The sequence below is a fragment of the Cibotium barometz genome, chromosome 14 (genome assembly GCF_041138505.1).
Source record: "Cibotium barometz isolate CiBa-2024 chromosome 14, ASM4113850v1, whole genome shotgun sequence".
NCBI classification, from domain to species: Eukaryota; Viridiplantae; Streptophyta; class Polypodiopsida; order Cyatheales; family Cibotiaceae; genus Cibotium; species Cibotium barometz.
The window spans coordinates 46550281-46564105 of NC_141059.1; the positions used below are offsets into that span (position 1 = coordinate 46550281).

General features: G+C 42.2%; 1 protein-coding gene across 4 annotated transcripts; it reads left to right on the forward strand.

Annotated features, from left to right (window-relative positions):
- The first annotated feature begins 9585 nt into the window (after nucleotides 1–9585).
- LOC147632094 (putative leucine-rich repeat receptor-like protein kinase At1g68400) lies at nucleotides 9586–13231 on the forward strand. 4 transcript variants are annotated; one of them, XM_086808674.1, is made up of 3 exons: nucleotides 9586–10460; nucleotides 10550–11979; nucleotides 12174–13231. In XM_086808674.1, exons 2-3 carry the CDS (start codon nucleotides 10623–10625, stop codon nucleotides 12821–12823), a joined length of 2007 nt encoding a protein of 668 aa, XP_086664800.1. In that variant the 5' UTR covers nucleotides 9586–10460; nucleotides 10550–10622; the 3' UTR covers nucleotides 12824–13231. The 4 variants fall into 4 exon arrangements, with proteins under 4 accessions (XP_086664800.1, XP_086664799.1, XP_086664798.1 ...); XM_086808673.1 differs by having other exon boundaries at nucleotides 9696–10322; nucleotides 10546–11979; XM_086808672.1 differs by having other exon boundaries at nucleotides 9737–10460; nucleotides 10546–11979.
- The last annotated feature ends 594 nt before the right edge of the window (nucleotides 13232–13825 follow it).

Sequence of the window (13825 nt, forward strand, 5' to 3'; positions counted from 1 at the left end):
AGGCCCGGATTTTCCATGGCCTCTTAAGCACCAAGAGACTTGAAAAAACCGCACTGGGCGCCGATTGCCAACCCAAACATGCTCCGATGGGGACCAAACTTTGCAAGCATGTGGGGGGGGCCCACCCCCACACGCTTGCAAAGTTTGGTCCCCATCGGAGCATGTTTGGGTATGATGGTATGGGGAAGGCCCGGATTTTCCATGGCCTCTTAAGCACCAAGAGACTTGAAAAAACCGCACTGGGCGCCCATTGCCAACCCAAACATGCTCCGATGGGGACCAAACTTTGCAAGCATGTGGGGGGGCCCACCCCCACATGCTTGCAAAGTTTGGTCCCCATCGGAGCATGTTTGGGTACGATGGCATGGAGATTTTCAACAAACAATATGATAGCCAAAGTGTTAAAAAATATAATAAAATCAAGAACATCAACTAAAATGTAATGATGCTCAATAATGAGAAAACTCATAATGATATAAACATCAAATAAGTACATCAGAATGAAAATGAGCTACCCCAGCTAGTCTGAGGTTAGTCACTGCCCAAAAATCTAAGTACAATGTAAGTGAGCTAACCCAGCTAGTCTGAGTTTAGTCACTATCAAGATAGAGATCTAGTCAGCAGCACCCTCTCTAGCTCTCAACTGCTCTAGAATGCTCTCATGGTCATCCACTCGAAGCCGAAAACGAGGGTGAGAACTGTGTTTTCGGCTCTGTACTCGAACAAGAGTGAGCCTGGTAGCAACCACTAGATGAGAGAACTGAAATGCCTCTAACTCCCACTTCCACTGCTGGAACTCAAGACTCCCCCGATGAAGTCGAATCTGCTGGTAGAACCGGCCTGCCACAATCATGCTATGGGCGTCATAAGAAAACCCATGATCATCCACTGTATCCTGGTCAAGCATGCACTTTGGCCTAGTGCAACTCATCAGATAGTAGTCTACTCCCTCGCTGTTTCCCTCACTGGCAATAACAGCAAATACATCACCCTCCTGTAGCAAATCTGTCAGGTCATCATAACTGACCATGAACGCAGGACCTGTGTGCTCAACAGACACCACTGGATGTGAAGGATGCTCGGGGGAGAGGAATGTCTGTATCCATGCATCTGCCCATCCTCTCGAGGCACAATGTGACCAATCGCCATCCATACATGCTCCACAGAAGCATGCAAACCGTCGTGTGTAAATCGTGGGGGCCGCCATGCACGTGCTCCTGATGGAATGTAAGCCCAAGGTGCCAGGTACTGTGTCACAATCATGGGAGGCTCTGCGGTCAATCGTGCCACCATCCACATGCCAAAAAAATCTCCTGACAATCCGAGCATCACGTCTGGGGTACGATGATGCTGCACTCCCACACAAATGTTGGGAGCACCACTCGACTACGTGGCCCGCATCTCTGAACCGCTGAGCATCCTGTCGCAGCTGATGACGCCTCAAGGCACGTTTCACACACGCGCCTGCACCATCATGCTCACCCTTCCCGTGACCAGTCTCAAAGAATGACCAAATCACTGGGATACTAGACTGCACATGCCACCTATAAATCCATAAAAGATAGTCTTAGTTATTGTTTTCTTTAAGATGTTCTAGTGAATTTAGTTTAATTGAAAATGTAAGAAAGCCATAAGTACAACCTGTAGAGCCAATAGAATTGACGTGATGACTTGAACTGTGCGCCACAACCATCCGACCAAACCCATCGCTGGACATGTCTGATCCCACAATCTCCTAAAAAATCGTCATGGAGACGAAAGCAGTGTTGCACAAAATGTGCATCATGTGAACGATCATCACTGATATAGAAATGATACTCTCGAATAATGACACGGGTCTCGGGGGTACTCGCTATCCCATCTACATGAGCCTCTGCATGTCGATAGCTAATGTGGACCAAAATAGCAACCTGGTGAGGGAAGCAATACATACGTTTAGGACACAAAAAATCAATTAAGTAATGAAGCTCAAACATAAAACAAATAGTACAAAATATAACCATTACCTGCTCTGAGAAGTAATACTCAGATTGTATCTCCTGAAAAGGTGTGAAAGTGTAGTTCTCTGCAAAATCAATCACAGAGACGACCACACCAATAGGAAACTCTGCTAGGCATGCTCGGAACTGACGATCCTGCCACTTGGCACAATGACTGTGCCGTATGTAGGGGTAGATCTGCTCCCTCAATGTGGCTGTGAAGTGACAACGTGGTGTATGTTTGTCCACGAGCTGCAACTTCCTGGACTGTCCACCACTCTGGAGCTGGTGTGTCACATACTCATAACGTTGCCATGCCACTATCTCTTGGTCACTTGCATCAAGATCTACCATCTGTAGATGTGCAAGTGAACCACATGATGTGCAATTGCTCTCCACACAAGGCATCCTATGGAACTGGGCATCCTCCGTGCGTGCACACAAAAGAGAGTGGATGAAATCACGTGGACTACGAGGCAACTCTCTATGCCCACTAAGAGAACGGAACACATCATAAAAAAGATTGAACTCAACATGGTAGCGACAACAACATGTGTCACGCTGACGTGAGTACCTCACAAACCAAGGCTTACACCCCTCAAATGACCTTTGCCCAATTTTAAGCTCTGGATACGAAGCTACAAACTGAGAATACAACTCAGTTTGGGACATTTCAAGAAAGCAAGCACCGTGCTCAATGAACACTCCTCTTGTCACTCTCTTACGCAAAGCTTTCTTGAAAACTGGCGATGCACGACAATTCTCCTCCCAAAAACTTTCTATCAAGGTTCTAGTGGTTTCATCTAGTAGGCGATCATGCCTAGCTACACGACCACTACTCGCCCACATAGCACCAACCTCATTGGCATCTAAACTTTGTCGCCTAATAGACCCAACTCTAAGTGCGTGTGGTGCTATGGAAAGGATGCGAGATGTGGCACTAACCTTACCCTTCATTTGGGAGCTACTTATGGCTGCCACAATAGCCCGTCGAGCAGCCAAAGCGTCCGCAGAGTTCCTCTTCTTGTTAACTATATAGGAATGACGAACACTTTGTAGCACCGCCATGCCAGCTCTCCTCTCTCTTCGACCTCCAATGTCGGAAAGCGCCCTGCAGTTGGCCATGTTGGGCAGATCAATCAAAGCATCAAGCACACATGCCTGTGATGAAGATGTGAGGTCTTTGAAATAGGATTGGAAGATTGCATGGGCACGACGATGTGCCCCTGACTTTGATAGTTCTTTCCTATCCACACGAAGGGCGCCCAAAGGAGGGGGGGTGGGTTCTTGTAGAAGAGAGGACTCAAGAAGGGCGGGTTCATGTGGATTATCTAAACTAAGGGGTAGTGGGGGGGAAGAGGGCGAAGGGAGAGGAAGTGGAAGAGGAGGAGCAAGGCTTGGATCATCGCCAACGGAAGGTGTTGCTCGTTGACGTGCTCTCCACTCTCTCTTTCTCTCACGAGCTACCCTTCTCCTCTCCTCCTCTTGAACTTGGTGGATGGGGGGGAGTCTAGTCCTATCACGTTTCCGACTCCTACGGCTTTGAGAACCCATTCTCAAGGAAGCTAAGAGATAAAATATTATAAGGGCTCAATGATGGGATAGTACTACAAATAAGTGTGGGATAGTACTAGAGATGTGTGATTATATAGGAAAAATAGGTTATCCACTTCAAATCTCACTGGATTTCCTATCTAAGATTGATTGGATAACTAAGATAAACATAAAGATATTTAAAGATAAACTATTATCCACTTAAAAATTAATATTATTTATAATATTTATTAACAAGTCTAAATATTTATCATTACCAGATATATAAATATATATAAATATATCTTTAAAGAAATCTTTTATTTTATAATTATATAACTGCTTTTTTTAAATAAAGTATTTTTTTCATATTTTATTCAAAGGTTTATTCTACATAAAAAATTTTCAAGAAATATAAAAATAAAAAATTTATTTTTTTAAAATTAATAATATGATCTTTAATAATATTTTTATTGATCTAATCCCAAAATATAATCCTTTTAAATTAGTGATTTTAAATTCTTTTATTTAATAAGTTACATATATTTTATTATTTAAATTTCTATATTCTATTTCTCTAAATTACTAAATTAACTTTTCCAAAAATATGTTTTTGAAAAAAGAGGGGAGGTGGGAAGGAGATGCCACGTGTCACAAGCGTGCATGACACGTGGCATTCTCTTGACATGTGGCACTATTATGGTTGATGTGGCAATTCCATGATGTGGCATGCCACGTCACCATGTGCGAGGTGGCATGCAAAGGTGGCAAGATGATGTGGCATTAATGATGACTAGGATGATGAGGTGGGGAGTCAACTAGGTTGACCATGTTGACATGGAAGGTGGAGGTGGCAAGCTGAGGTGGCAAGCTGCTTATGTGGATCCTCTCGATGCTCACGTGGACATAAAGTGGCATGCATGTATAAGGTTTGGGCCTACCCAAGCCTCACACATGGAATGAAACCTAAGCTGTGAAGTTTACCAAGCCTAGATTTCCAAACCTAACTAGGATTGGTTTTAGACTTGAAAAGGGGAGAGTGGACACAATATGGGAATTTTCACTTGGGAGGATTGAAAATGGACCTTCCCATACTCAAATCAAGCCAATTTTTTTTTGATAAATTCATGGCAACAAGAGTATTGATCCCATGAGTTTTTAGATTGAAAGATTCAATATTTAATTTTCTAGAATTAAATTACTATTGATTTAATGGGCCTCTGACAGTCATAATAAATTTTCCAAAGTAAATCTACAAAAATCAAACCGTTAGATTTGTAATTTTATCTTATACCCACATTATACTAATCTTTCCCAATCTAATCATCACTAGATCCATACAATTTGAGCATTTTAAATGGTAGATGTGGTGGGAGGATAAAATAGTATGTTTTTTAACAATTCTAATATCTTTTAAATAATATAGAAAATAGTAGAACACATCAAAAATTACTCGATAAATCAAGTTAAGCTCTATGTTATTTGTATTTGTGAAATGCAAAGTGGGAACATCGTATGAGTAATAATGTAAAAGTTATAGGCAATTTACTCACATTCACTATACCTGTCTAAACCTAGGACAGGGCCTGTATACAAACTTGGTTCCCAAAGAAAAGGGGATTTGCAATTATTGGATATTCGATCAGATTATAGTTTTAGGTGCCCAACTTTGCATATGATGTTTCATTAGAAGACCTTGAAGTGAAACTCCTTGGCTAACTATGAGAGATTGGCTATTCTTCTTGAAAAAATGCCTGTTTTTCAGCTAAAGCCAAGGGCGCCCACGCCATGAAACTAGATAACCTCATCTTGCAACCACCCTCCACCTGAAAAAATCAAAGAAAATTTAATGTTTTGGGTTATCTACGAAATCTTGCCAAAAATCCAGTCTTTAACCTTTACGGGCCTCTCTCTCTCTCTCTCTCTCTCTCTCTCTCTCTCTCTCTCTCTCTCTCTTCTTCACACTCCTCACAATCATAGAGAGATTTCATCCTCCATAGCTTCATGATTGATCACCCTATGATAAGTTGGGATAAAAGTGTTTGGGAGAGGAAGAGGGCAACAAGAAAAAAGCACTAATGTTTATGGGGGGATGGTTTGGTGAGAGATCATAAGTGGTAGCCTCACACATTATAGAGAGGGCATAAGGTTAGTGGTGGTACTATTAGGTGTGATTAAAAAACTTAGTGATAGCACACACAGAGAGTAAGTGACAGTGTAAGTAGATAGCAGTAGCCCACATAAAGAGTGGGTGGTAGGTGTGATTAAAAAACTTAGTGATAGCACACACACAGAGTAAGTGATGGGGTAAGAAGATAACAATAACCCACACAAAGAGTAGGTGGTAGGTGTGATTAAAAAACTTCATGATAGCACACATAGAGAGTAAGTGACAGGGTAAGGAGATAGCAATAGCTCACACAAAGAGTACGTGGTAGTAGGTGTGTGGTAGGTGTGATTAAAAACTTAGTGATAGCACACACAATGAGTAAGTGAGGGGGTAAGAAGATAACAATAGCCCACATAAAGAGTAGGTGGTACGTGTGATTAAAAAACTTTTAGTGATAGCACACACAGAGAATAAGTGATGGGGTAAGGAGATTCACACAAAGAGTAGGTGGTAGGTGTGTGGGGTAAGGAGATTCTCATGGAACTTAATAATCCAATGTTTGTAGGATAAATTATTTTTCTTGTAATAATTGATTATTTTTATTCTCTTATTAATGTACTAACTACACACACAAGTGGGTCTACCACACTACATTTGAATTCATCACAATCATATACACTCATCACCACATCATCATCCGAAACTTTACACATCACCCCAAAATGGAGAGATGCCACGCATTGCCATGTGGCTTCTCTCTGCTTCCTTAGTAATATTAGATGAATTAACATTAGAATGTTGTTAGTTAAGATCTAGTTTATGTTCGATTTCATTATAGAGGCCCTTGGCTCTAGACCTTGGCCTCTTTAATTCTTTTTTCTCTTTTACTATGTTGTGAACTTTTGAAAACATTTTACTATTCCATGGATAAGTAAATTCCCCTTATTGAACTTGCATTTGCTTTGTAGATTCTTATCTTGTTTAGAGTCACCTTAGCTTCCATATAATGGCACATGTCCCTCGCAAGGATGCCAAATTTTTGTTAACCGAATCAATAGAGAGTCTACCAAGTGTCTTTCCATGAGTTAAGTGTGCCATATCATTTTGATGCTCTACTTTGATTTTGTTTTACTTCTTTTGCCTCATGTGTACACCTCACAAAGGTAAGCCTTAGTCCAACGACAAGCCTTAGTATAGTCATGGAAAGATAAATATTTTTGACTTCATAAAGTTGATATTTGAGAATGAGGTAAAAGTTTTTGGCTTCATGATAAAAATGAGGATAATAAAGAGGTTTAGCTTTATCAACTCTGTGTGTACGTGTATGAACATGTGTGCATGCATGAATGTGTGTCGGTAGGAGGGAAAAGGGGGAAGAGGGGGGATCTTGTACATGTGTGCATGTGCATGCATGAATGTGTGTCGGTAGGAGGGAAAAGGGGGAAGAGGGGGGATCTTGTACATGTGCTTATTTTCTAGAGTATGGCATGCCTCTATGCCTCTAGATTACCTTCAGCACCATCTTGAAAAACATCTGATACGTGTGTGTGTGTGTGTGTGTGTGTGTGTGTGTGTCTCAAATATTTCTCATGTGATCTAAAAACATATTGGGTATATACTCATAATGTTTCAAAATCTTTCATGAATGTGAGTGCACATGTGAGTAAAAAGGGTACACAAAGCCTAGTGACTTTTTGAATGATGTTAAAAGATTTTGGGATGGAATTGCTTTGAGTGTTAGCACAAGTCACACCATAATTTTACACTAATTCCTTAGAGGTGGTCCTCTTAGGACTTTAAGGAGTGACAACCTACCCTTTTTTTTTAATGACATGTAATTCTGTAAGCCTCTTATGATGCAAAATTTTAAAATCAAATTGCCCTTGAGAGAACCTTTGTACAATTCTATCCATGCATGTAATGTGGTGGACATAAATGCACCAGTTTTGCCCAATGGGCTAGTTGCTATTGTTGTAACACCACAACCACAAATTCCAAGGTGTTACAATAATAGCAATGTGGTGGACATAAATGCACCAGTTTTGCCTAATGGGCTAGTTGCTATTGCCTTGTATTTTATTTAAATTCGATGTATTTCAATGCTTGGAGAAAACCTTTAGACAATCCTTGGTATCGCCGTAACACCTTGGAATTTGTGGATTGCAATCTTGTTGAATTCAATTTTGACTTAGTTCAATGCTTGAAGAAGACATCCTTTCATTTTCCAAAAGAAAGACAATTCAATTTTGACTCAGTTCAATGCTTGAAGAAGATAGCCTTTTATTTTCCAAAATAAAGACAATTCTTGAAATTAACCAGATGATGTTATTTATCAAGTTTATGACTATTAAATATGCAAAAATCAATCCCCAATCCCTTTAAATAAACAAAGGCAAGGTCATTTCTAGCAAAGATATCTCAATTTTTAAAGGGGTGTAAAGAAACACAAAATGCTAGCCATTTTTTTAAAATTAATGTACATGCATGCAATGTAAAAACTTCATAGGAGCTTGCATAAGTGCGAGAAGATTGGATGCTCCCACCAAGGTTGGTGTTCGACGAGCATCATGCCCGTTTTTGGGCATTTTGACTGTTAAATACAACCACTTATTTAGAGTGACAGTAAAAAAGCTTTAAAAATATGAAAAGATAGACACTATTTCTACTAAACCCAACATTTGGGAGGGTGACTTAGCCCCTCAAAAATCATCCTTGGTCCCCACCAAGCCAAATGATTTGGCCATTTTAGTTGGACACTTCCTCTCCAATGTGGATGTCCCAAAAGGGCCAGTGTTCGTAGACGAGAGTTGCTTAACGTCGACTTATTGATCTAGAGAGACCAATCGACAGAGAGACTTGAATCCAGGTGGGAGAAAACTTGCAAACAATATACAAATAGACCCTGAACATTTTCATTTTTTTACATGAAAAATTAAATTTCTAAATTTTAAAAAATCTGCGAGGGCATTTCAATTAAATTTTAGCTATAAAAAGAATTGTGCCAATTCTCAAACAAAAACCTTCAAAATTGTAAGGCTCTAAGGTTTTGTGATTTGTTGAGAAAAATGTTTTCTGAGAACACTACTGCAGCCAGCCAATGGCCATCATTTGGGGTTATGATTTTGGACAGGTAAAACTTGTGAGAAGAATTGGGGTGTACTACCTTAAGGTGGAACGTGAAAAAAAAGCATGCTTGGATCTGTTTGCTAGTACATCTTTGATGGGGAGGGGGGGGATGTTGAGTGATGTGAGGGTCTCAACTCTATAAAGTAAGAACTTATAAAGATAATGGAAGGGGGGGTCAGTATGGGGTACTGTGTTATGGCAGACAGGCTGCAAAGATGTTGGTGCAACAGTTTGCAAGAATTTGGTTTGAAAAGATGTTATGATGATTCATTGATGATAAGGGTGAGGGCAAGGTCCATAATGAGGTCTAACGATGATTAGAATGGGAGATTAAGGGTGTTAATGATTGGGGTTAAAAGGATGAGGTGGGCAGAGTGGGTGGTGTGTCAAAAATGTGACCAGAAAGCAGGGGACTTGCATTTACTTTAAGTGCAACAGACCCATATAGAGAGAGAAGGGGGGGGAGAGAGAGAGAGAGAGAGGGGGGGGGGGGTAGGGTTGTCTGTGTGGTCAGGGATCAGGATGTGGGTGGAGTGTTTTGTAGTGTTTGTAGAATATGTGAAGTCTGAACAGAGCACGCTTGCCCAGAAAAGCTGGCAGTGCTCAGCTTTCTGGCCCTAAAGGACCGCTCAATCAACCTTCAGAATTAGTGCTCCCTAATAGCTACATCAAAACCCTGCATTACAAGCTTTAGTGACCCCTAATTAGAGCTCTTAAACACACCGGCAATAGTAGATTAAGCATGCAAGACGGTCTAAACCTTAGCTTCGATTTAGCTACAGCATTATGTAGGAATTTCCAGAGCTTATTAGAGATGCATGCATAAAATATTCAGTTGGACGAGATTAGAAGCTACCAGCCTAGCTTAGCTTAAGGCTGAAGGTCCATGACGCCCACCACCACTGCCACCATCATCGTATATACATTCACTCTCTTAAGAGCCCACAGAGGAGGGACACACAACACAAAGTTAATGTCTTTTGTGTACTCTTCTCCCAAACTATTGTTTGCCACCCACCCTCTTAACCGGAAATGCAAACCACCCAAAATCGGGATTCGGCACCCACAAGCAAGCCTGTTCTAGGTTGGAAAGGTTTACTCTGTCAGCCTGGGCAAGCCCTTAGGGGCCAGGGCGCTCTCTCTCTCCCTCTCTCTCTCTAAGAGTGTCTCTCTCTCTCTCTCTCTCACACACAGACAGAGAGTCCCTCATGACCCCCTCTCTGTCTCTCACAGACACACACATAGGCAGTAGAGAGAGAAAGAAGACATCTCACCTACTCCTCCTGAATCCTGCCACTCCCGTCCAGCCCTCTTCTCTCTCTGTTGACAGAACACAGCAGCAGCACAGTATGCCCGGCCACTTCAGTTAAATTGTTCTTCATGAGCCCTTCAACAGCTACCTGATTGGATTATTGGGGGTATATCTTCACTGGGATCTCTCAGGACAGTACCTTCTCATCACAGCCTGCAGGCTGCTTTTAACTCTTTGCAATTTACTTGCACACAATCATCCTGTGAATGGCTTAACACCGCATCACAGGACCAACAGCAGCAGCCACGTTCTTGTCCCCAAGGTGAGCTTTCATTTTCAGGTTTCTTGCATGATGGGTCTCTCCCCCTCTCATTCTAGCTATCAAGCCTTGCGAAGCTGAGATCTTGCCTTTGCTGCTCCGAGATCTTGCCATTGCTGCTCCATTTGTTCTTTACGTTAGGTATATTCTTTGCCTTTGATCCTTGGCTTAAGTGGGTGGTTTTCTTTGGAGCTTAGTGCTGTAAATTCCTCTTCTTTCTGTGTAGATAGATCCAGCATTGCCCTACTTGGCGCCTCCACGTACGATTGCTGCTAAGCAACTTGAAGCTTCACATTGCTGTCCATGGCCATGGAAACAGAGAGCAAGGGCTTCCTCTTCATCAGCACCCTCCCCATGAAGCTCCACCATGTTATCTGCCTGGTGCTGTTGGTGGCATTCTCATCTTCTGCCACCACCATTGCTGCCTCAAGCAACTCCACATCAGACCACTCTGCTTTACTTGAGTTCAAGGCCTCGGCTGATGCATCTCAGAAGCTTACTAGTTGGACAGGGGAGAACCACTGTTCAGGGCATTGGTATGGGGTGAGATGTGAAAATGGCAGAGTAACCCGCATTGTGCTAGAAAGCTTGCAGCTCAGAGGCCCCATTGATACCCTCGCTCAGCTTGACGAGCTCCGCATTTTGAGCCTTGACAACAACATGCTCAACAGCACCCTGCCCAATTTCACCAACTGGAGGTACATGAGATCACTCTACTTGTCCCAGAATGACTTCACAGGCCCCATCCCAGACTCCATCTCTCTCCTCTCACGGCTATGGAGATTAGATCTCTCCAACAACATGCTTAGTGGGTATTTACCATCCTCGTTATACCTCCTCTCCAAGCTTCTGACTCTCAAGTTACAGAACAACAAGCTCTCAGGGCCCTTGCCTAATATGAACCTGGTTAATTTGCAAGATTTTAATGTATCTGGCAACCAACTGACAGGTCCAATACCCAGCTCCTTATCGAATTTCTCCATTTCATCCTTCCAAGGAAACAATGAGCTATGTGGTACCCCTCTTTTGGTCTGTGATACCAGCCAACCTACAAATCCGGACCTCTCTAATGGTGACAACCCCATGGTGGTCTCTTCCACTCCAAGCTCAAAACCTTCCTCATCAGTGGGGAAGAAAGTCCCTGTGAAGCTTGGGACCGGGGCCCTCATTGCCATTGTTGTGGGTGATGTGGCAGTTGTGGTAATTATCACATGCTTCTTCATCTTATACTACTGGAAAAAGTACACCCAACCAGAAGCCCCCCAGAGGGCAAAGAAGAAGATGGACCCTGAGAAGCTGGTGTTCAACTCTGTGAACTACCCTCTACAGGTGGAAGCTGAGAAGGGGAAGCTTGTTTTCATGGATGGAAGAAAGCAGTTTGAGTTGGAAGACCTTCTGAGGGCCTCTGCTGAAATGCTGGGTAAGGGCAGCTTTGGAACTGCTTACAAAGCTGTGTTAGAAGATGGGTCTGTGGCTGCTGTGAAGCGTCTGAAAGATTTGAATGCTGCTGGCCGTAAGGAGTTTGAACAGCAGATGGAGCTTATTGGAAAGCTGAGGCACCCAAATCTGGTCTGTTTAAGGGCGTACTACTATGCCAGAGAAGAAAAGCTTCTTGTCTATGATTACATGCCATCTGGCAATCTCTATTCTCTCCTCCATGGTATTTTTTTTCTTCTCTAGCAATGGTAATGGTGTGTATGTATGTATGATCAGGGCCCAGACCTTTATGTATGTATGTATGTGTATGATATCATGGCATGCTCTCGAACATGCTATTATGCTTGTGGTATTACTATTTATTGCTCTGTTCTCTGCTTGATATTGCTTTGCATTGTACATGGCTTTCTTTTGCAGGTAACAGGGGGCCTGGAAGAACACCTCTTGACTGGACAACACGTGTGAAGATTGCTCTAGGAGCAGCCAGGGGTCTAGCTTTCATTCACCATCAATGTAAAGCACAGAAACTGCCCCATGGCAACATCAAATCCTCCAATGTGCTGCTGGATAAGGATGGGAATGCTTGTATTTCTGACTTTGGACTCGTCTTGATGGCAAGCTCTTCAGTGGTGGCATCAAGGTTGGTTGGATACAGAGCACCTGAGCACAATGAAACCAAGAAGATATCCCAGAGAGGGGATGTGTACAGCTTTGGGGTGCTCTTGCTAGAGATTCTGACCGGCAAAGCTCCCACTCAGCCCTATGCCCGTGATGAGGGGGTCAATCTGCCCAAGTGGGTGCAATCAGTGGTGCAAGAGGAGTGGACAGCTGAGGTGTTCGATCTCGAGCTTCTGAGGTACAAGAACATTGAAGAGGAGATGGTGGCTATGTTGCAGATTGCAATGACGTGTGTTTCCCAGGCACCAGAGCAACGCCCACGGATGAGCCAAGTTGTGAAGATGATTGAGGGCATCATAGGAGAACAACAGTCCCCTCAGAGAGATGATTCGTTCGATTCTGTGTCCCTGTCGCCCTCGGTCTCCGAGGATACAGGAACAAGCCACTGAAAAGATGCGGCGAAATGTTGTCACAGATGAGGACATGAGCCCTTGTTTGATTGGTTGATGCTGTGTAGAGTGGACCACATTATGAAATGCAATTATTTGGTATAGTCCACCAAAAGCTTTTGTTTTACTGAAACCATGCTACCTTATTATGCTGTCTAGTACATCACTGAACAATTGCTTATAGTCTACCTAGAAGCACAGGATAGAAGATTCCCTTATTTGACTATTTGGCAAGGATGCTTGACAATTCTCTTGCCACTTTGTAATGTTAATCTGGTGATTTTGATTTTTTTTTTGGGAAAGTGTCCAAAAGTAATTATAATGTTGGCATTTGAGAGAGTCTCTCTCTTAGATGTTGCTATGTATTCCAGGCTTGTTTTTGAGAAGAATGCAAGGGTACATTGGGCATTCATGGCAGGGGAAAAGAAGGCAAAGGGTGAGGGAGGTGAGCCAAGACAATCACTCGTAGTGTTGTGTGTGTGTGTGTGTGTGTGTGTGTGAGAGAGAGAGAGAGAGAGAGAGAGAGAGAGTTTTTTTTTGTGTGTGTGTGTGTGTGTGAGAGAGAGAGAGAGAGAGTGAGAGTGAGTGTGTGTGTGTAGTCGATCTAATTCTTTAAGTACCCAAACTCTGAGAAAAAAAACTTCATTTTATTTAATTTGGCTTACCTTCAATTTTTTATTTTTATTTAATTTGGCTTGTCTGGAGATTCAAAACCTTCAAAATTTGAGAATTTTCGTTGATAATGCTTTTTTTTAAAAAAAAATCTGAGACACAAGTTTTACACTTTTTTTTCCTTAAATACTTTATTAAGGATTATTATTTGTAGCCGGGCGCGCAACCCAAAAAGGAAAAAGAAAAAGGGCAACGACCACAACAAAAACAACTCTCAACGGACAACTTTTCTGTCAGAATCGTTGGAAAACTACAACCAGACAATGCTAAGTTCGGATTTTTTTAAAAAATCGAGCATTGGGTGATGTTTGTGAAAAATAGGAAATCAAT

Excerpts from the sequence above, each read along its gene's own strand:
- LOC147632094 (XM_086808674.1), top strand. The coding sequence starts at position 10,623 with ATGGCCATGGAAACAGAGAGCAAGGGCTTCCTCTTCATCAGCACCCTC. Across the intron at positions 11,980-12,173 it reads TCTCTATTCTCTCCTCCATG|GTAACAGGGGGCCTGGAAGA; the intron begins GTATTTTTTTTC and ends TTTCTTTTGCAG.